We start from the raw sequence: 20,914 nt of genomic DNA on the forward strand, positions 1-20,914 counted from the left end.
TTTCATGGTATCTTTTCCCCAATTTCCCAGCTTTTGGATCACTTCCATTGCTTTTCATCGGTGAAAGAATACTTGATGAGATACTCCAAGTTTCTTTGCGAATTCTTGATGTGTTGATGTGCAAGATCTTCAACAAGTCATCGATACTAGTTGTCTATCATCAAATTATTGTGGCGTCCTAGAACGTTTTGCGTGATCTAAATCTAAATCACATTTTTCTCCATAATTTCAATGGTTCTCCAACACACAATGCATTACAAAAGGAGGCATCTTTGGAGCTTATATGCACAATGTTTTATCCACTTTAGCAAAAACACAAATAATTGAAAAGAAATGCCAAAACATTGCTCGACAAAATAAACGACTTGCCTGATTAAGCAAACATGTATTAAACAAGTGACGATATCTGGCATCAAACCGAAATTATATATCCTCCCAATAGATTAATCTAAATTGACTTTTATCAAAACTTAGGTACACACAACTGTTCTAAACTGTTTAAGAGTGTATGGCACGAAAACAAATTCACACACATTACTGAAATTAAAACACAGAGGACGACAGTTAACTTCTTCTTCACTTCTTTTACCTCCTAGCATTGGGGCAAAAACTTTGTCTCTCCAATTTTAGCTCCATAATTTATCATTTCACCAAGAATACACCGCAAAGCAAAAGCTTTGCCCCAAAACTTTGTCCCAGCTGTACAACCGAAAATTAATATCCCGATTTGCGCTCGCCCACTTCGCCAAAGTAAAATCAATTCCCCTCGATGGGTTACTTCAACGTGCGCCATTACTCGGACTTCCACTCCACTTGCTTCACCCCTCCTGCACCTTCCAAGAAAGCTTTCACACTTCACCGCGGTGTGATAAATGAATGTTTTGTCGCTTCCACCATTCAGCTGTGTGTGTTCAGCGTTTAGCAAAAGCGTCGTGCGGAATGGAAACGATGGCCCGAGGCTGCTGTTGCTGCTGTTTGCCAAACGGAAGCAGAATTTTAATGTTATCTTCAAAATGTATTAAAGGATTCCCGTTCGCACGGAGTAGCTAGCTCCCTCCTAGACTCGGTTTGGTAACGCTTCCCGTTCATTTTTCTGTTCGGGCAAGAGCAATTTAAATGCTTGCCATGTAAACTGTAACCAGCTGTTAAATTACTCCATCAGTTTCGATATATCTTTTTTTTTTGGAGGAAAAAGGTAAAATGGAGGTAAAATGTGCAACGTTCTTAAAATTAGGACCGTAAACGTGGAGAGCTCGTAAAGTTTTACGATCAAATCGATCTCAATCTAGGCCCGATTTGTTGGCGGGTTAGAGAGAAAGTCATCATAATTTATGACATAAAAGATCTACTGCTCAAATTATCGACTCTTCATAACCTAACGTATATTTTTAAAGAACTTACCTTTTACCTTTTTTCCATTAAACATGGCTGGCTGAAAGTTGTTATAAAAAAACGATGCTGCCGCGATAAAAACTGAACAAGCGGCAACCAAAATAAGATGTTAAAATGGTTTTATGAACCATGGCCACACTCCACAAATCAAACTTCTGGCACGCCACTTCCCCGTTTTTAACGGGTGGCCCTATTATCATGCAACTCATCACTCCTTGGCAGAGAGATAGCGCCGTAGAGCACTGTAAGTGTCTCGTTAAACTCAAACCACAAACACACACAAACCGCCAACAGGAGCCATTAACGTTGGCGTGTAATAAACACACATGCACCCGACACAACAATAATAATAACTCCGTCAGCAGGCAAACAGATCTGCCGGCACCGAACGAACGATCAATACATGGACGCTTCACCGCATGGCGTATGAGGTGTGCTACTAGTTACCACACCGTGTACATAAACTTTCCCTCACCAGTCATCAAAAGTCGGTAAATCACGGTAAACTTATACATTTCCTCCTCATCTTGCATCCTGCGCGTCTTTCCCTTCTGTCCTAGCATTTTCCCTCCAAAAAGGCAGCCCCGAGCACGCGCCCGTTGCCATGGGCCGGCGCGATCGTCTTGCCCGTGAACAAGCAATGGAAACCGCAAATAACTCACTCCACACACACACACACACATAGCTACCAAAAATGTGTGTATGTGCGCTTTACCGCCACCCGCTGATCAGATTAAATAAACGATCCAAACAACAAACTTTTCCCTTCGGGGTCGGGGAAACATTGACACGGCCACTGGGAAACGGCAACAACATTACACTGCGGCCCCGGCATTCGGCCCCGGCACATGGCTGGCAGTATTTTTGTTTTCCAAAAATTCAATTAACACAAATAAAGGTTATGGTGTGTGGTGGTGGTTATGGTTTGGAGCGATGAAGCGTTTGAGCTGAAACGTCCATTTCCATTCAATAATATCGCTTCGTCTTCGCTCTCTTCTTTCTTCTCATGCATGTGTTTTGCGCAGGTGTACGAAGGTGATGATGGAGAACGCTTCGAGCGTAACTGGCTGTACTGGACCGGTGCCAGGATGATTTACAGGTAGGGAATTGAATGCGAACGGTGCGATGTCATCTGGTTTGGCTGACACTGGCAAAACTGTTTTACGATAAGATGTAATGACTGAGTTGATCAAAATATTACAGGGTTTCCCACAATTTTTTGATCGTATCCCATAGATGTTTGGTTCTTTCCCATAATTTATTGGTATTTTCCGATTGGATATTGGATTGCAATTGGACCAAAAAATTCTGGGAAACGGTCAAAAAATCGTGGGAACGCACCAAAAAAATATTAGAACCCACCAAAAATTGATAGGAACCAACCAATAAATCGTGGGAAACCCTGTAACATTTTCTGCGAGTTATTTGAGGGATTTATCTTATTTTTTGGTCATATCTGTTAACCGTTAGTAATATTTGTTCTTGACTTAATTTATCTTATTTGTTGTTATTTATTTCTATCTGCTTGTTTGTTGTTTTTATTTTAATTTTCCCTTTTTCTCATTTCATTTGTATTCGTATATTATTTTACGAATTTTGCAAGTCTTTACAAAATTACTTTGTTCAATTGTATTACGTTTTATGTTTTTACGCGTGAAATTTGGTATAAATATTGATTTTTTTTCATTAATTTTTAGGCTCAATCAGTTCTTGTTTTCACTTATACTCGTTTTCTATTTCTTTCCATTTCATTAGTTATTTTACAAGTTCAAAAAAAAAGTCAAAAAAATAAATCAAAACTATTCAAAAATGATAAAGTCTACTAATAACTGTTTCATCGTTACTACAATTGTACACTTACTTATTACTTTTCTCTTTTTTCGCACCCTTCAAAGGTACCTTCCCAAAACGGCCGGTCTGCGGAGAATAACGCTTCACAAAAGTGTATCGTCGCGCGGCGACAAGATGTATCTGCTGCTGTGCGAATGTGCCGACCTGCTCAAGGATCTGTCGGCGGCTGCCCTGCTCATACCGGCCCTTCGCGCACGGTTATGTGGCTACACGGGACTGTACCGGCCAATTCAAACCTTCTGAAGCCTCCGCCATCGTTTCCATCCAATCGGTAAACTACTTTTCCGCGCTCTGATAACTTCTACTGACACACGCCTGCCAATCGAACGTGTTGCGCTTGTCCAACAGAAGAAGAAAAAACAACAAATTCCACAAAACCATAGGCGCAAAAAAGCAACACAAAAAATGCAAAAATGGTTGTGTAATTGTGTAATCATCAATACAGTAGGGTAAGTAAAATTTCACTCGCCACAGAGCCTGCACACGGCTCAATATTATCTTCTCCTGAAAGTGCTGAGTAAACTCGAATAATGAGTTGCGGCACCAGAGCACACGATAGATAGCGCATCGACAGTAGCTGTGTGTCCTTTACATCAAACAATTCAATTTATCGAATGATTAGTACTTAATAATTTAATGGAAAAAAGCAACAACCATCACGTCTCTAGTGATTTTGGAATACGCGCGAAAGTTATAGATAAAAAAAAAAAAACAAAACTCACGCCCCACAAATAATATTGCGCTTGAAGGGAATAGATATATTGTACAAATAGGGTGCAGTAGAAGACCAAAAACCAAACCACTGTGGTAACGCAGTCTGGTTGCCTACTCTCAGGCGTTTAAGAACAACAGACAAACAGACAAACAGCAAAACTTCTACTGCATAACACTTAAGTCACTACGCCGTGCCAGTAGCATATGAGTATAGTTAAAACAGTCACAGGCCGTCGTGGTGTCGTAGATGGAGGAAGCGGCCATACACCATACTGCCAACGTTGGCCCTGGAGACCGTGTTAGTAATATTCGTTTGATATGAAGGATAAGTTTCACCACACCAAAACCACTCAACTGCAAGCGGTAGTTGAATTATCGATGCGCCAAAATACTTACAAAACTTACGCAGACCGCAGGCAGCCGTAGTTTTACCGAACAAACGAAAAAAAAAAATACACAAAAACAACCACCAGGAATGAGATGGTTTCACACGACCGCAATGGAATACAATCATGCTGATCTGATTAGTTCGTATTTACATAAGCGTCCTTTTCCATATACAACGTTGCATCACAGAAGAAAAGAAAACCCAAATTGGCTGCAAAACACACCTGCAAACTGTAAAATAGGAATCTATAAAACATGGAACTTAGTTCTATTCCTACTCTCGTATCTAATATATTCTCTTTTTTTTGAATACATATAAGCCTAACACATATGCCTACAGACATGAAAACGTGACATAAACGATTTTCAAAAATGTTTAAATAAACCTTCTTTTTACTGTTCATCAACGACACCTCTTCAACTCACAGCTTGCAGCCTTATCGACATATTTAAACACACTCCAAACGGTACGACAATTGCTCAATGATGCCCGAAGGTTGAGGGTCGCCGGAAGATTGATACAAGTTTAAAAAGAGCTGTGGTCCAAATTTGTTGTTAGTTTTTGTGCATAAGTTCGTATAATATCGTATGATGAAAACAGAGCCTCAAAAGCGTGTGCACCCACATTTGTTAAGGAATATTTTTCCCTCTACTTACTGAATATGCTTTAACGAGATATCGTAACGATGAGCACGATCAACACTAGTGCCACCTAACATAGTTATTTAAAGGCAAATCGATTAACTGCAGAACATATTTGTCAAAGAACTATAAAAAGAAACATATTTTAAAGGCAAAGTACACCAAAACCACAAGTGGGAGTGTAATTCAGCAAAAGCAAACCAGCTAGCAAACGCTTCTCTAAGAGAAACGAAAAAGTTAATGAGAAAAAAAACAACAAACAAACAGTGAAATGACCAAAGCGTCGTAAAAAGAAGTATAAAAATTTGGAAGAAGTAAATAAAAAGATAAAAACAAACACATGGATCAATATATTTATAATGCTTCCGACGGTAGTAGGTACGGAGAAACCAAGCCACTTCTTGCCACAAACAATGTTACCATGCAAACAAATGCATACGCTTTGCTCGTCTGAGCGATCCGATAAGCTGTCTAGATAAGCGAACGTAAAGAAATGTGCTTAGTTATAGATAAAAAAGGGGGCAAACAATGTGCTGAACAAGAACGAACATAGGAACGAAAAATGTAGCGAAAATCGTAAAGCAAGAATTAGAAAACATTACAAAAAAATGTATAGCCCGGCATAAGATTTTTTATAACCGATTTCAAATTTCCAATTTTACTAGAGTAGTAAAACAAGAAAAACGTATAATGGAAAGATAGCGGTAAAAAGCGAATTAGAACGAACAACTATTGCAAACAAATACACAAAAACAACACGAAAACAAAAAAACATGTCCCAAATTGTCGAAAGCGAAAAGATAAAGAGAAGAGAGAAAGAAAGAAAGATATAAATACGCTTATATACATAAATGCCGAAACTCTCTTTAACTCTTTCCTTCTTTTGATAGAGCTTTAGAAACGGTTGGAAACATCTTTAGCCCATCCTCTGAGATAAGAATAGAGCAGAACTGTAAAGAGAATCGTAAAACACACGTATAAACTGCGATCGTTTTGTGAAGGTTTTTTTTTTTGTTATTTGTGTGCAAACATAGTTTTTCAACATTTTTGTGACCAAAATATGGGAGATTACTTTCGAATTAGATCGATACAAAAACCTGATAACTTACGTATGGTTCACTTTCTCTCCACTCATTATCGCATTTTTTAAAGCATGCTAAAAAATACACACAAAATAATGGAAAATGTACAACCGAGTCAATAAAAAGGAGGAAGAAAACACCTTCTCAAATCGCTAATCGTCACGAAAGGTCTAAAAAGACGAAGCAAATAAACCCAAAATCAGTTTAGAAAATAAAAACCTCCGCGAAGGAGGATGCGATTTAACCCATTAAACTTTCTACTTATCGCTTGTAATCGCATATAGCGCAATGCAAAAAGCAAAATGGGCCAGTCAGGATGTCAGATCGTTCATGCAAAACTTTACCTTGCAACGGAGCGCAAAAGATGGCAAGAGAGGCAAGTTGCAAAAGGTGAAACCGAAGAACAGATGGAAAATGGCCCCGACAAAAAAAGCCCCAAAAGAAGAAACACACTTTAACGAGAAGAAGAAAAAAACTTGCAATGCTGTGATACTGATACATTTTAATGAAGTTAATTAAATCTAAATGCCCAGCATTCGCTGGCTGCCCTGCCCCTGCTGCCGCCGTTTGCTGCTGTCGCTCTGGCACCGCACCGATTGCTGCTGCACACTAACACGTTCGTTCGTTTGTTCACCCGGTCCCGGGGTACGGAAGAAAAGAGCAAGGTGGGGGGACACGTTTTGAGAAAGGTCAGGGTGGTGGTGGTGGTGGTGGTTATTGGCGCGAATGGTTCAAGATTTATCAAATTACACCTAACGGCGCAGAGAACAGAACCGCTTCTAACTCTTCGTTGTTTCGTTACGTTTAGAGTTTGTTCGATTGTTAGTTCTTTTTAAATGGCTAATTTTTTACTCATTTAGTTTCTTCTTTTTTGCTATTTTCTTATATAAAGTTTAAAAGACTATTTCGTAGCTATCATTTTATTTGCGCAATTGCAAACTGTCCGACAGTAAATTTTCAAAATTTAACCACTTTGAATGTTTTACCACCCAAACAATGTTTAAACGTACCTAAAAGTTACCGAATTATTGTGATTTTAAATTGACACAGCTACAAACAAAAGTCTATAACAGAGTGGCAACATAAAGATGAACACTGGGAAAAGGGAAAATCACAACAAGATGAAGCAAAAAAAAAACCAGCAGAGCCGAGGAATGTTGAACAAGCATCCCACAGATTCTAGAACAGTTGATCAGATGGAAATAAAGCAGCCATGTAAGAACAAATAAGAAAATAAACCAATAAACAAATTATTTAAATTGTGTTCGTGCTTCTGAGCCCCGTTTGAACGAACAAAATACGTTGAGAAATGCAACAGCGCATAACCCTTATCCTTCAAAACACCAACACATGGTCACCATAGCGACGGTAGCTAGCGGAAGAATTGTAAACAAAAACGTACCGCGTCCCTTTAGGGACGACCGATCGACCCCCTTCTTCCTGTCAGTTGCGCAAAACATCTCGACCAAAAAGTGCCACCAGAAAAATGCCCGATTCCTCTCGAACGCTCGGCGATATCGACGAGATCGATAGTGCCGAGCTGCGGACACAGCTGAGGAACTGGATCGAAGAGGAAGGCATCGAGACGAACATTCAGCTGCAGATGAAGAAAAATTTAATCGAAAAAATGAGCCGTACCGCTCTCGGTAAGCATCCACCCACTGCACAGGGCGTCTCTTATAGGGTTTTCCAGAAGTTCTCATAGCTGTGGGACACTTTATTGAGTCTTTCCTGCGTGAAATGAACCTAATGTAATGGGAATTGGACTCTGTAGCACCCTTGTTGGGCAAATCCAATAGGAATATCCAAGGAGCTTCAATTTTCAGTTCGATTTCCCATAAGAGTCAAGTAAGTGTCCCACAACTATGAGAACCGCTGGAAAACCCTGTAACACTCTTCCCTTCCTAACGGTTGTGTTACTTTGTAGGGAAGAAAATCGCCCTCAAGCTGCAGACCCAGCAGGGCATTGTGCTGTCCCCGCTCGTGCTCGTGCTGAACACGCTCGTGGCCGAATTTCTCTACACACAAAACTGCCACTTTTCATTGTCCATCTTCACGAACGAGGTACCGTTCAAGAACACGCTGCCCGACTTTACCCGGTCGGCCAAGTTTCGGCTGAGCCGGACCGAGCTGGGCGAAATCTTCGAAGCGCTCGGCATCGAACACTACGACGGGCTGGTGGAGAAGTACGACAAGTTCGGCTCCGGCCAGGGCAGCCGCTCACTCCTGTACATCGTGTTCAAGACAATCCTGGCGGCCGTCAAGACGCAGGAAGCAAAGTTACGCCACCTTAAGCGGCTAGACAAACGGAAAACATCCGCCCAGACGCTGCTGAAGAAGCTGGAGGTGGAAAAGCTTCACAAGAACGTGGAAAAACTGCTCCACCGGGTAAAAGCCGTTGGCAAAGCGATTGTGGAGCTGGAAAAGAGTCAACAGCAAACGGTACAGGATGGCGCGAACGGGGAGCAGGAGAAAAACATGAACGAGCAGCCGACCCCAGACGATGACCAGTCCGCCCGTTCGTTGCGCGTTTGTTCGGAGAATGTTTGCAAGCTAGTCGAACGGTTGGAAACGTGTACGAAAATGTTCGAACAGCTCATCGAAACCGTACGCCAGCAACGCACGGAAGATGGGCAGGAAAAGGGCGAGCTCGACGATGAGATTGAAGAGGGCGAACCACGCCGTGACAAGCCAAAAGAAAAGCGAAAGACTTACACCGAGTTCCTGCGGGAGTTGAAAACGACCGAACATGGTAAAAAATATGTGGCGAAACTGCAGAAACAAGTGACCAAACTTCTGGACAAAGAAAAGCATCAAATTGAGGCAAAGTATGAAAAAGAGTTGCGGAAGATTAAGCTGGAATACGAGGAAAAGCTAGCAAAAGCGTTAACGGCAACACGAACAGAAACAATCGCACAACAAACAGCGCTACCCGCAACAATCGTCCGCAGCATTCAAACCGAGCCACACCACCCCATTGATGCTACGAGCGAGGAAAGTCAACATTTTATGCGCAAAATAGACGAAAAGCTTGACGAGCTGTACCGCCAGGAGCGGAACGTGGACGACAAGTTGGCCACGCTGCGGGACGATCTGCAGCGGCAGGAGCAACGGCAAAGCCGCTACTTCGAATCGCTAAAAGCGGCCAAAACGAAGGAAACCAAACTGCAGGTGCTGCACAACGTCGAGCGCGAGCTGATGGCCAACTTCGAGGACGAAACGAACGCCATCATACAGAACGCGAAGCAAACGATCGAGCAGCTGGAGAAGGAAAGCGATAAGATCAATCATTCCTTTCAGCGCTATTTGCGCAAGCAGCGCGAAGACAAGCGGAAGCTTATCGACGAGAAGGTGCAAATCTGGACGCGCTACAACGATGAGAAGCTCGAGCTGAACCAGCGCGAGCTGTTAAACGAAGAGTTTGGGCGGGATATGATGGTGGAGCCTGTTGCGATTGTACCGGAAATTGTGGTACCCATGCATCAGCCGGATACGGGCCGCGAATTCGCAAATCCTTTCCGTGCGTTCGATCCGCTCAAATACCTGAAACAATCGCGTCCGGTCGAAAGCCACACGGTGGATGTTGCGATCGGCACCATATCCGAGGCGGGTATGCAAACATCGACAGCTGATGAAGAGCCAGAAAAGGTGGAAGCGGTGGTGCGACCAATTCCTGCCGCCCGAACGGCCAGCAACGCGCAGCTTTCGGATGTTTTGGCGAAGGACACGCGTGAGCTGCGGCAAAGCATCGAAGAAAATCTGCAAAAGCTAGACCAGATAAGTCGCACGTACTCGAAATCGCAAAGCTCGTCCGACAAGCAGGCGCCGTTTGCGCCTCGCATTGAAGTGGCGCAACCGGCACCGGCTCCACCACTGCCCACGGTAGAACCATCGTCCAATAGAAGCCTGGATGACTGTTCCAGCACTGAGTTGGGTTTGTCGGACGGGGAAGTTGTTTTCCCCTCCGTCCCTACGCACCCAGTTCCCGCTGCAACACTGAACGATTCACACGACCTCATTGACTACGCAACGCAGAACACGCAAAATGAAAAGCGCAAACTAGAACCGGCCACAATGGCGGTTGCTGTGAGCTACAGCGACCTTTCGATCAGCAGCTTCAGTGTCGCCAGCAGCAAACTCACCTACGACAAGAGCCAAAGTTTGGACGGCGAGCTGGATCGCATCTCTACCGGGGCCCGTTCGAATGCATCACAAAACAGCTGGTCGTAAAGCGGGCACCATATTTGTCTTTTTTTAATGCTATATTTTATACACTAACTCATGAAGCTTTAGGGAGGTGTTTTGAACGAAATAAAAACATAACTTTCTTCTCGGGCGACAAAAACGGCCGCTTGCCTGCCGCTTGGCTTTAGTAACCTTTCCTGCCGCGAAATCGCTGTCGATTGTCGAGCTATAAACGAAATATCGAAAGCAAAACGGGTCAATTAGTAACCGTACGGGAACAACAGTACCAATCTGCACCTACCATTGAGCGCTTGCACTCGAAAAAGGTGTTCCGCAGCACGAAGCATTCGCTCGGTACGGAACCATCGGTACGGTTCAGACATTCTCGGGGAGTTTTCTTTTCCTGCAAAAGGGGAGAAACATTGCATTAGTTGTTGGATTTACCTAGAGGAAGAGGTGCTGCTGCACCGGCACTCACCTTCTTGCAGCAGTCACTCTGCAGGAGGCACATCTTCAGATCGGCGCGTACACCGGCACAGGCCGACTTATCGGCCAGCTCCTCGTTTCCCTCGTAGCGCATCATTTTTGTAAAGATTTGTGGTGAATTTTACACAATTTTTACACAAAAAGAGAACCCCCACTGCACCGCGGAAGGATTGTTTTGTTTTTGCAACACAATTTCATAACCAACACTCGCTTGACGGCTCGTTGACAGCAGTGATGCCAAACGTCAATCCGAACATTCAAAGCGACCGTTGTTTTTATTCGAGAAAAAAAGTAATCATTTCTTTTTTAATGTCAAATTAAGCTCTTTTTTGGACAGCAAAGCCTATTTATGCCCTTTAACAGTTTATAAACTACGAAATGTACAAATTGGTATGATAACATGATACGTAATTATTGGACGCCACCGTCACGTCACAATCAGCTGTTTGCACACACACAAACACAGCTGTTTCGATATCGACATATTGCTGCCCAAAAGTGTTTCACCATGTTTCTCCGGGTGTTTCGAAAATATTCCACCGCCAAACTCACCCACGATCTGCGGCTCTACGATGGACGACTCAAGGAAAAGGTTGCTCTACAAATCCACCCCAGCAAGTCGTACCTTTCCTTCTACACCTGCGGCCCCACGGTGTACGATTCGGCCCACATCGGTCACGCCAGTTGCTACGTCCGGCTGGACATTCTGCAGCGCATTCTACGGCATCACTTCCACCTCCCGCTCGTCACCGCGATGAACATCACGGACATTGACGACAAAATAATCGCCCGTGCACTGGAGCAGCAGGTCGACTGGCAGCAGCTCGCAAGCCGGTACGAGGACGAGTTTTGGAGCGACCTGCAGCGGCTGAACGTTCGTGCGCCGGATGTAAAGCTGCGCGTCACCGACCACATTCCCGCGATAATCCGCTTCGTGCAAACGCTCGTTGAGAAAGGTTTCGCCTACAGCACCGCCGACGGGTCGGTTTACTTCGAAACGGCCAAGTACGAACGGTACGGCAAGCTACAGAAGGTCATCATCGAACCGGAAAGCAACGCGTCCAAGGGCCAGAAAAGACATCAGTCGGACTTTGCGCTCTGGAAAGCTTCGAAACCGGGCGAACCATTTTGGACCGCTCAAGGGTTTGCCCAGGGACGCCCGGGCTGGCACATTGAGTGTTCCACGCTCGCTAGCCATCTGTTCGGGCGCGCGCTCGACTTCCATGCCGGTGGGCTCGATTTGCGCTTTCCTCACCACGAGAATGAGGAAACGCAAAGCTGCTGCTATCACGACGTGCCGGACTGGGTGACACACTGGCTGCACACCGGCCAGCTCCATCTCGAGGGCCAGACGCACAAAATGTCCAAATCGCTCAAGAACACGGTCAGCATCGGCGAGCTGCTCGGTGCGTACGGTGCGGACGAGTTCCGCATGCTCTGCCTGCTGTCGCACTATCGCAGCGCGATCGAGTACGGCCCGGAAGCGATGGGGACGGCGCGCAACGTGCTGCGCAAGTTTGCCAGCTTCTTCAGCGACGCCAAAGCCTTCATCGATGGGCTGAAACCGGCAACGTACGATGCGACCACCACGGAAAGCTTGCTGGAAAAGCTTTCAAACACACGGACGACCGTTAGAGAGTTTTTAAAGAACGATTTCAATACCGCCAATTCGGTGTTAGCGCTGGGTGAGCTTGCTTCCAATGTACAGAGGATAATAAACAGCCACGAACCGTCCACCTCTGGCGTCTCGCTCATTGGCTCCTCCAATGTGGGGGCTGTCCTTGCCGTAACGGAATACATCCGGGAGGAGCTTGTCTCCTACGGGGTGCAATCTCTCGACAAACAGTCGCCCCAGCACAGCCGTCAAATGGGAAACGACGCCAATCAATCGCTCGAACAGCTAATCGAAGCGATGGTGGCCACCAGAAGCGAAATTCGCCTGCAAGCGATCGAAACCAAAAACCCTCAACTCTTCAAAGTGTGTGATTTACTGCGAGACCGCTTGAAGCAGGCAAATGTGGAGGTTAAGGATCACGGGAAAACTTCCTCCTGGAACTTCCGAGAGGGTAGCGCGAAATAAAACCGCCATTTTCTGCAAACACACCAACTTCAACAGATCATTTACAATTACCAAACATGTGTCATAATTTATTACCTTGCTGTAAGATTCGTTTTTGACTTTTCTTTTACCATTCACGTGCAATCTCGCGTGGCTGCGCGAACCGAACGTTTATTGCCCAATCCAGTCTAGTGCTGCTCACTTCAGTTTGTCCTCCAAATCCTTCAGCCGGCATTTAATTTCCGGTGCCGTATCTTTCTGCAGCTGCTGCAGAATTTGGGCGAACGTTTGCCGTACCAGACCGAGCTCCAGCTCGACCGTGCCGGCCTCCTTGGCCTTCAGCTTTTTCGTGAGTATCAGCATCACGTTCAGGGCTTCCTTCTTCAGACCGGTGTGCGGTATGGCTGAAAGGAAAAGGGGAAGTGGACGCAATTAATACTAAGAATAATACGAGCAATGGGCATGAGCTCTTACCCGCCACTTCCACGATCGCGGACAGCACGATGCGACAAACGGTCTCCAGCACGTTCCCATCCGTCGCTTCCGAATCGACCTTTGCCTTCTTCTCACGATTCGCTCCCATCGCAGAGCTGCCGCTCTCTCCTTCCATGTCCTCATTGCCATCCTCACCCTCCACCTTACTCCGCAGCAGATGCAAACGTTCCAAAAACCGCCCAAGCGCCTGCAGCAGACACAGCTGCACCGGGCGCGTGTTTAGCTTCAAACACTGCACACACTTCTCCACAAACATGCGCTGGTAGCGGCGCTGCGTGTCGATCGAATACTCCGGCCACGCTTTGCCCAGCGTTTCGCAAACCGTCTCCTTCAGCTGCACCGAGATCAGCATCTGCTTGTTGCGCTCCTCCGACGTGACACTCTCTCCCGGACCGTCATCCTGCTGATGCTGCTGCTGCTGCTGCGGCTTGTCGAGCAAATGCCACACCATGTTGTACACCTCCTCGAACCGGTCCACCTTCAGCTCGTTCAGAATGTTGCCGAGCGAGCGGAGCGCGTGTGTACGGTACACCGGCTCCTCCTTGCGGCACTCCTTCATCACCGCATCGACAATCCGCTCGGCGTGGTTCGTCGCCCGCTGGTCGAGCTTCTTGCACAGGCTCGCCAATCCCTGCAGCAACCGCTCCTTGCCCTGGAACGTTCGCCCGCTCACATTGTTCAGTATCAGCTCGATCAACCGGCAGCGCACCGCGTCGTCCAGCGTGGCGCTCAGCTTGGACGCGAGCGTATGCGTAGCGGCGCCGGCCTGCGCCTTCAACAACCACGAGGGATTGTTCAGGTTCGTCTCCAGTATCGTCACGATCGCGTCCAGATTCATGCGCAGCCCCGCATCGCCCGTGTTGATGTCGTGCCACAGCTCCTGCCACAGCTCCACCGTCGAGCGGCTGTCGTCCGTCACTTCCTCGTGCATTGCGAAAAACACCAGCGGCAGCACGTGCGCACTGTAGTCCTTCAGCACCTCCTGGTGCCGCTTGTTGATCGCCTGTATCGTGAGCGGGACCGCCTTCGATCGCGACGCCTGCTGCTCGAAGTAAAGCTCCTCCAGCTTGCCGAACAGCCGCTCGATCGACTGCTCCTTTGCCGTGCCGATCAGGTGGCCGATGGCGGACGCGTAGTACCGGCGCACGGTCGCATTGCGATCGGTCAGCCCGGTAAAGCAAGCGCCCAGATATTTGCTCGTCAGCGGTTGCATCTCCTGCCCGAGGTGTATGCTAACGAGACAGATGAAGTGAGCGCAGGCCACCTTGGTGCCGAGATTGACGCTCGACTTTACTTGATCCAGCACGGCCGGCGACATACGCTCGAGCGTGGCGTAGTCGATGTGCCGGATGCACTTCGTCAGCGTTTCCATCGTGTAGTGCTGCTTGACGGCTTCGGCCCGCAGCGTGTCGATCGTTTCCTGCGTACCGCCGCCCGCCTGTCCCGAAACCATCGTCGACAGGTAGGCGAGCTTGGTTGAGTCGAGCTCACCGGTCGCTTGCAGCAAACACGGCACCAGGCTGGTCAAGTGCGGCAGTATCAGTGCACCGGCCGAATCGATCAGCTCGGAAAGGGTACGAATGCTAAGCTTGCGGATCTCCGGCACCGTATGCGTAACGCCCGTCTCGAGCAGCAGCGGAATGATCGAGCTGGCCACATTCATGGCCGACTTGTTGTTATCGCTCGATGCAGCCACCACGCACACCTTGCTCAGTGCATTGGCCGTGCCTTCCGCTGCCAGTCGCGTACCCTCGTGCTGATCGTCCATTACGCGGAACAGCTGACTCCAAAGATAGCGCAGCTCCGGCTCGGGAACACTCGGCTGATCCACATCCATCGAGCTGGACGTAGGAGCATCCTCCACCTTCTTCCTACCGATCGGATCTGACCGGAGCTTCAGCCCCGCCGCCCGTTTGATCAGATCCCGCACTGCCAAACAGCACGCGATGCGGGTGCGCCACTCGTACGAGGTGAGGTTCTTCGTCACGTCCTCCAGAATGTCCCAGTAGTACAGCTCGACCGTCGACTTCGCATCCGTCACCACCGAGTCCCAGATGCTTATCATCGAGTTCTGTATCTTGGGCGTCGGGTCGTACTTGTACCGGAACAGGCGCGGCACAATCTTCCCCAGGTACGGTTCCATCTTCAGCTTGGTGATCTTCGAGATCGACTGCAAACCGAACGCCGCACCGAGCTTGCTGTTCCACGTGGCGTTGTGGTTCGCTATCTGCATGAACTGGTATATCATTTCCGGTTTGTTGAGATCGGACGCCAGCGCACACAGCTCCTTGTACGTCGAAAGGTTGCCTCTGTGTGAGAAGAAAAAACAACATGGATGCGTTAGTACACTGTCTGTTCGTGAAGGTAAACGTTGCGTGTCCTACCCCATGGGAGTCTTGCCGAGCACGCCTTCCTCGAACAGCTTCGTGTCCTCCACCACCTTCTGCACCTGTCGCCGGCCACCGATTAGCTGATCGAGCAGCAGATTCGACATCGCCTCCTGGTCTTCGTTCTCCGAGAGGGTAAATATGATGCCCATCGCACGTGATGCCACATCCTGCACAAGTTCTGCGAAAAAAAAAGTCCAGTCCAAAGTAGTGATGTGCACCCTTGGGGCGCGACTCCGATCCGACTCCGTCTATTGTTAGTCCGATTCCGACTCCGGAAAAAAGGAACCACTAGATCCACCCGGAGTCGGAGTCGTCCAGAGTCATTGGGAGTCGAAGTCGTTCGGAGTCATTCGAAGTCACTCTAAATAAGAGTCGTTCGGAGTCGTTCGGAGTCGTTAGGAGTCGTTCGGAGTCGTTCGGAGTCGTCAGGAGTCGTTCGGAGTCACTCTAGATAAGAGTCGTCCGGAGTCGTTCGGAGTCATTCGGAGTCGTTCGGAGTCATTCGGAATCATTCAGAGTCATTCGGAGTCGGAGTCGTGCGGAGTCGTCCGGAGTCGTCAGGAGTCGCTAGGAGTCACTCTAAATAAGAGTCGTCCGGAGTCGTTTGTTGTCGTTTGGTGTCGTTTGGCGTCGTTCGGAGTCGTGCGGAGTCGTCCGGAGTCGTCCGGAGTCGTCCGGAGTCGTCCTGAGTCATTCGGAGTCGTCCGGAGTCATTCAGAGTGCCCCGGAGTCATTCGGACTCGTCCGTAGTTGTCCTGAGTCGTCCGGAGTCGCTTGGAGTCATTCTAAATCGGAGTCGTCCGGAGTCGTCTGGAGTCGTCCGGAGTCGTCCGGAGTCGGCCGGAGTCGATCGAAGTCCGGACGACTCCGACTCTGGACGACTCCGGATGACAAATGAAAGAAACAACACTTACCATTATCCTCGGAAAGCAGATCCGTCAGGGCGAGCTGCAAAATCTGGCGCTGTTCGCGCACCGGCTTGCGCCGGCTGCAGTTTTTCACGATCGCCAGCAACCAAACGGCGCACGCCTGCTTCAGATACGCGTGCGTTTCATTCACCTGCTTGACCAGCTCGATCAGGAACCAGGTAAGCGTCTCGTCGTCCACATTGCCGACCTCCTCGTTGACGTCATTCAACCCGTGGCTACCCTTCGGCAGACCCTGCAGCGTGTACGCCAGCGCCTGACCCATCGCAATGTGCAGTGCCGGATCTTTGGTCATCTTCAGCAGGCCCAGGAAGCGCTGCAGCACCTTGCGGGCGTAGTACGGCCGATCGCCGACCGCCAGAAAACCGAGACAGTGGGCAGCATCTTCCCGTATTTTCGCCTTCGTGTGGCCACTCTGCAGCAGCGTGATGAGCGTTTCCATCAGCGAGGCTTTCGTCGTGACCGTTTGCTGCTTGCTGGCGGTCGCTTCCGTCTCGCCCGTATCCATACCTTCTTGCTCCTCGGGCAGCGGCAGTGCGGTACAGGAACCAATCAACGACAAGCTACGAATGGCCGCCGACTGTAGCAGCGACTGCTGATCGCGCAACAACGACACGAGCAGCTCGATCAGCTCCCGCAGCAAGTCCCACTCCTTAACTGCACGCTCGGAGGCGGTTTTATTAAGTAGCAACTTCCGATGTACAGCATGAGCCGCCGCCAGGATCGAACCGTGCCGCGTTTCGAGCGATTTATTGCCAAGCGTTTGCAGCTCCCGTACCTGTCGCTCGAACTCCGGCTCATCGCTAACGTAAGCGAGCAGCATACCGTACACCCTAGCGATCAGTACACGCGTCGGCTCGGACGTTTCCTTCAGCGAACTTTCCAGCGTCAGCAGCAAATCTCGGTTTTCCTCCACCAGCGCGTCCGGAATACCATTCACCAAATCGTACAGACAGGTCAGCTCGCTGATACCCTTCCGGGCGATCACCAACCGGCGAACGAGATCGTTATACTTCACCACCGTGTCGCGCTGCCCCTCAGCGACGAGCTTGCGCAGAAAAGCGGTCAACTTGTACAGCGACTCATCGTCGCCCGGGTGCGGAATGACGCCCGCATTGAACAGCAAACAGATGCGCAGGTACTCCAGTATCTCCACGTACGTGTCGAACGCGTACGGCAGCTTCACCTTCCCGTACCCCATCCGGTCGACAATCGTCGCCACCTTGCGCTCCGATTTGCTCGCCACGTACTCCACCATCTCGCCGAACGACGGCAGCACGATGTGCTTCGTGTCGGACGGTTCCTGCTGCTCCACCCGGTCGTACTCACTCACCGAGAGGATCGCACCGTAGTTGATGTGGTCCTTTTTCGACACCCCGTACAGGTAGGTGGTCATCGCTTCGCGCAGCTGCGAGCTTTCGCCGCAGATAATCAGCAGCAGATAGCGCGACGGCACGTAGTAATCGGGAAAGCAGGTGGTTAGAAACACGGACGCCACGTTCTGCACGATCGTCAGCTTCGATTCGGCCTTCTCCCCGAGCAGGGCGAGCAGCAGCTGCTGGTTTGCATTCGGTACGAACCGTTTCTTTGCCGCCACTAGCTTGCGCTTCGATGTGCCCGGCTTGTCGGCGACGTCCTCCGTCTCCATGCTGGTCGCTTCCGACGAGCCGGCAGTCGCGCTGCTTTGCTTGCGCCAATCGAACGCTTGGGCCAGTGCGACCAGCGCTTCGCGAATCGACGAGTGCAGCTCGACCGGTGCCTGCTGCAGATGCGTGAAGTATTCGCCCACGAGCTGAATGTCCTCGTTCACCGTCGCGGGACAGACGATGGCAAGCTGCGCCATCGCACTGTACGCCGCGTTCTGCACCTCGTTCGTTTCCTCCGACGCGGTACCGATCAGTTTGGAGATCCCTGTCAGCAGCACCTTGGACAGTTTGTTGATCAAATCAGTTTGTCCACTGGTAGACAATAGGAAAAGGAATTAATACGATTAAATTTAAGTTCCATCGAACAAATCCTCCCACACACATACTTGTTAATAAGATTGTAGGCGAACTGCAGTGCCAGCACCTTACACTTCTGGTTCGTGTTGTCGCCGAACAGCGACTCAAAGATCACCTGGATGCCGTTCGCGATGATGATGCCCTTGCCGCGGCACTTGAGCAAATGCTGCAGCAGCTTTTGCCGGACCCGGGCACTCACGCCGCTCGTCTTGCGGTCGGGCAGCTTCGAACCGTTGCCCGAAAACAGGCTGTACAGCGGTGCGGACAGCTTCGGATCGACCCAGTCGAGCGAGCTGCAGATCTTGTTCAGCTCACCGATGGCGGGCGTCGCAACGGAGAAGCGCGTGTCGGCCGACGCTACCACGAGATGGGCCAGTATTTCCTGGTCGGGAAAGATGCCCCCGCAAAGGAAGCGCACGATGCCCTTCTTCAGCTGCTCCAGCTCCTCCGCCTTCGGGGGCTTTGCTGTGACGCGCTTGAACGAGTACACGCTCATGCCGGGGGGCACGTCACTGTCGGGCAGGGTACCGTACGGCAGCAGCAGCACATCCATCAGTATGGACAGGAGCTGCTGCTTGGTGGCCGGTTTGTTCGACAGCCCGAGCAGTTCCGAGCGCTTTTCCGGGTTTTCCGGTATCTTGATCTCACCCAACAGTGGAAGGACCAGCATCAGGATCCTACGAGGGGAGGAAACAAAAGTGAAAACAGAGGTTTTAGTCCCGTTGGAACGTCTTTTTGCTGCCTTTTGTATGGCTCTTACTTGTCCTGATGTGTTTCCGGCTTCCCTTCCAAGCAGTTTAGCAGGGCGGGGGCAAATTCTGTTTGCTCCTCCACCGTCAGTCTTGGAAAGCCCATCGTGATGTAGATGATGGCGAAGTTCTATCCGAAAAATAGAAAAAGTTCAATCACCTGGTAGTCTTTTCGACGGAAGCCTACAGTTACTTACGATCAAAAACAAAGAATCGGCCTGCTGATACTGAGCCAACAATGGCGCGAGTGGGATTTGTATTTGATTGCGCGATTTTAGTCGCTTGTTGATGTGCGTCAGAATCTCCATTACCTAAAGCGATAGGTAAAGAGCAAAAGCCGTCCATAATTAACGTTCCTAGCGCAACTTCCAACCCTCTCCTTCCTAACCTTCTTGCGAACGTTTTCATTCGGCGACGTAATCTTGATCAGCACCGGGGTGAGAAACTTGGTCACCGTCGTCTGCAGCTGCTCGTCCGTATCGGCAAACCCCAGCCGTAACAGCACACGCTCCAGAAGTTCTGCAAAATGCAAGGGAAAATGGAATTTCCAGCGAGGGGAAGGAAATGTTTACTTCGTTTTTAACCCGTAAAGTGCATCGTCATCCCGTGGGGCTTCTTTCCGGGGGATTCAAAGAAATGAGGCGGAAAGGGACCCTTTACGGCACCACGCTCACCTAGCTCTTCAGCCGGATTTCCTGCCATTTTACACGGTGAGTCACGTCTCGGGCTATTTAAATAATTGAAGATGATTTTTTGGTCACTAATCGGTAAGCTTGCTGTAAACAAAAATGATGCTTTTCTCGCGACACACACAAGACTGCCGAGTGCGATATCAGAAAGATGCTGTCATCGCTGCAGGGGAGGATAAAAGAAAGATAAAAAGAAACGTCACTGATTGCGTTTATACTGCTCGGTTGGCTCGATGGAGGTTTGATTCTAGCGACAAAACCGGCTTCAACGCCGATCAAAAACCGCCAAAAAACGCTTGGAATAAACGATAACTTATCAGTTTGTAAACAAAGCCTTCCTGTTCCAACGGAGAGGGAATTTCATGTGCCACAATGCATAAAAAGTTTTCTTTTTTCGGGAAGCGGCCATGAATGCACCAATCTTGTTAATCTCCCTTAATTTTGTCTGTTTGACCCCATATTGCTGCTATTTGCTTGTCAAACTGAACAGAACGTGCATTTAATTGCAATTTTTACCCAAAAGTATTCATAAGCATTGTAAAACCAAGCATTTTCTTCGAGTTCCATTCATTTTGTTTCTTCACCCAGCTGATGTTATTGTTTACATTCGGGTCCCAGCTGATCAGCAATGGACCGGCATTTATGACAGTTAAGCGATAAGCGAGCAACAGGTGACCGAAACATTACCAAAACAAACCAACTTCCCCTCCTGTTGCGCTGACGTTTAATCGAAAAATTCAAGCTATACCGTGGGGTTGTTTTCTCTCCCTCGCGTAAAGTGCATTTGTTTACCCAACGTTGCTCGGATAATGCCTGCTCTTCCATTCGGTTGATTGTCAACCTTTAGCATTTCTGGCGTTGTGA

The 20,914-nt window shown here is 48.7% G+C and overlaps 5 protein-coding genes across 12 annotated transcripts in view; 3 read left to right on the forward strand and 2 right to left on the reverse strand.

The window, feature by feature from the left end:
- The window catches only part of LOC120901826 (ankyrin repeat and ELMO domain-containing protein D), a 67,997-nt gene extending 60,670 nt beyond the window's left edge, over positions 1-7,327 (forward strand). For all 8 annotated transcript variants that reach the window (XM_040310122.1, XM_040310121.1, XM_040310127.1 and 5 more), the window contains 2 exons: positions 2,418-2,491; positions 3,288-7,327. In XM_040310122.1, the coding sequence (XP_040166056.1) occupies positions 2,418-2,491; positions 3,288-3,486 (273 nt within the window). In that variant the 3' untranslated portion in view covers positions 3,487-7,327. The remainder of the gene's footprint in view (positions 1-2,417; positions 2,492-3,287) is intronic.
- A 209-nt stretch (positions 7,328-7,536) lies between these two features.
- On the forward strand, positions 7,537-10,409 carry LOC120900889 (myosin-11). The gene is made up of 2 exons (XM_040308481.1): positions 7,537-7,714; positions 7,996-10,409. Exons 1-2 carry the CDS (start codon positions 7,555-7,557, stop codon positions 10,296-10,298), a joined length of 2,463 nt encoding a protein of 820 aa, XP_040164415.1. The 5' UTR covers positions 7,537-7,554; the 3' UTR covers positions 10,299-10,409.
- Positions 10,312-10,947, reverse strand: LOC120900891 (cytochrome c oxidase assembly factor 5). The gene is made up of 3 exons (XM_040308483.1): positions 10,732-10,947; positions 10,555-10,656; positions 10,312-10,479 (listed from the first exon to the last, which is right to left on the reverse strand). Exons 1-3 carry the CDS (start codon positions 10,834-10,836, stop codon positions 10,438-10,440), a joined length of 249 nt encoding a protein of 82 aa, XP_040164417.1. The 5' UTR covers positions 10,837-10,947; the 3' UTR covers positions 10,312-10,437.
- A 220-nt stretch (positions 10,948-11,167) lies between these two features.
- Positions 11,168-12,842, forward strand: LOC120900890 (probable cysteine--tRNA ligase, mitochondrial). Its single transcript, XM_040308482.1, has one exon. It carries the CDS (start codon positions 11,248-11,250, stop codon positions 12,817-12,819), a length of 1,572 nt encoding a protein of 523 aa, XP_040164416.1. The 5' UTR covers positions 11,168-11,247; the 3' UTR covers positions 12,820-12,842.
- Positions 12,843-12,859: 17 nt separating this feature from the next.
- On the reverse strand, positions 12,860-20,204 carry LOC120900888 (proteasome-associated protein ECM29 homolog). Its single transcript, XM_040308480.1, has 9 exons — positions 20,036-20,204; positions 19,750-19,880; positions 19,559-19,672; positions 19,373-19,491; positions 18,642-19,289; positions 16,598-18,567; positions 15,678-15,861; positions 13,273-15,602; positions 12,860-13,202 (listed from the first exon to the last, which is right to left on the reverse strand). The coding sequence occupies exons 1-9, from the start codon at positions 20,061-20,063 to the stop codon at positions 12,997-12,999; spliced, it is 5,730 nt and encodes a 1,909-aa protein (XP_040164414.1). The 5' UTR covers positions 20,064-20,204; the 3' UTR covers positions 12,860-12,996.
- Between the last annotated feature and the right edge of the window lie 710 nt (positions 20,205-20,914).

Source organism: Anopheles arabiensis, chromosome 3, assembly GCF_016920715.1.
Source record: "Anopheles arabiensis isolate DONGOLA chromosome 3, AaraD3, whole genome shotgun sequence".
Classification (NCBI taxonomy): domain Eukaryota; kingdom Metazoa; phylum Arthropoda; class Insecta; order Diptera; family Culicidae; genus Anopheles; species Anopheles arabiensis.

Coding starts and splice junctions, on each gene's coding strand:
- LOC120900891 (XM_040308483.1), bottom strand. CDS start 10,836: ATGATGCGCTACGAGGGAAACGAGGAGCTGGCCGATAAGTCGGCCTGT. Junction 10,657..10,731: donor AGAGTGACTGCTGCAAGAAG/GTGAGTGCCGGT, acceptor CCCCTTTTGCAG/GAAAAGAAAACTCCCCGAGA. Junction 10,480..10,554: donor TCGAGTGCAAGCGCTCAATG/GTAGGTGCAGAT, acceptor TTTCGTTTATAG/CTCGACAATCGACAGCGATT.
- LOC120900890 (XM_040308482.1), top strand. CDS start 11,248: ATGTTTCTCCGGGTGTTTCGAAAATATTCCACCGCCAAACTCACCCAC.
- LOC120900889 (XM_040308481.1), top strand. CDS start 7,555: ATGCCCGATTCCTCTCGAACGCTCGGCGATATCGACGAGATCGATAGT. Junction 7,715..7,995: donor AATGAGCCGTACCGCTCTCG/GTAAGCATCCAC, acceptor GTTACTTTGTAG/GGAAGAAAATCGCCCTCAAG.
- LOC120900888 (XM_040308480.1), bottom strand. CDS start 20,063: ATGGCAGGAAATCCGGCTGAAGAGCTAG. Junction 19,881..20,035: donor AAATCCGGCTGAAGAGCTAG/GTGAGCGTGGTG, acceptor TGCATTTTGCAG/AACTTCTGGAGCGTGTGCTG. Junction 15,603..15,677: donor CTCGGCAAGACTCCCATGGG/GTAGGACACGCA, acceptor CTTCTCACACAG/AGGCAACCTTTCGACGTACA.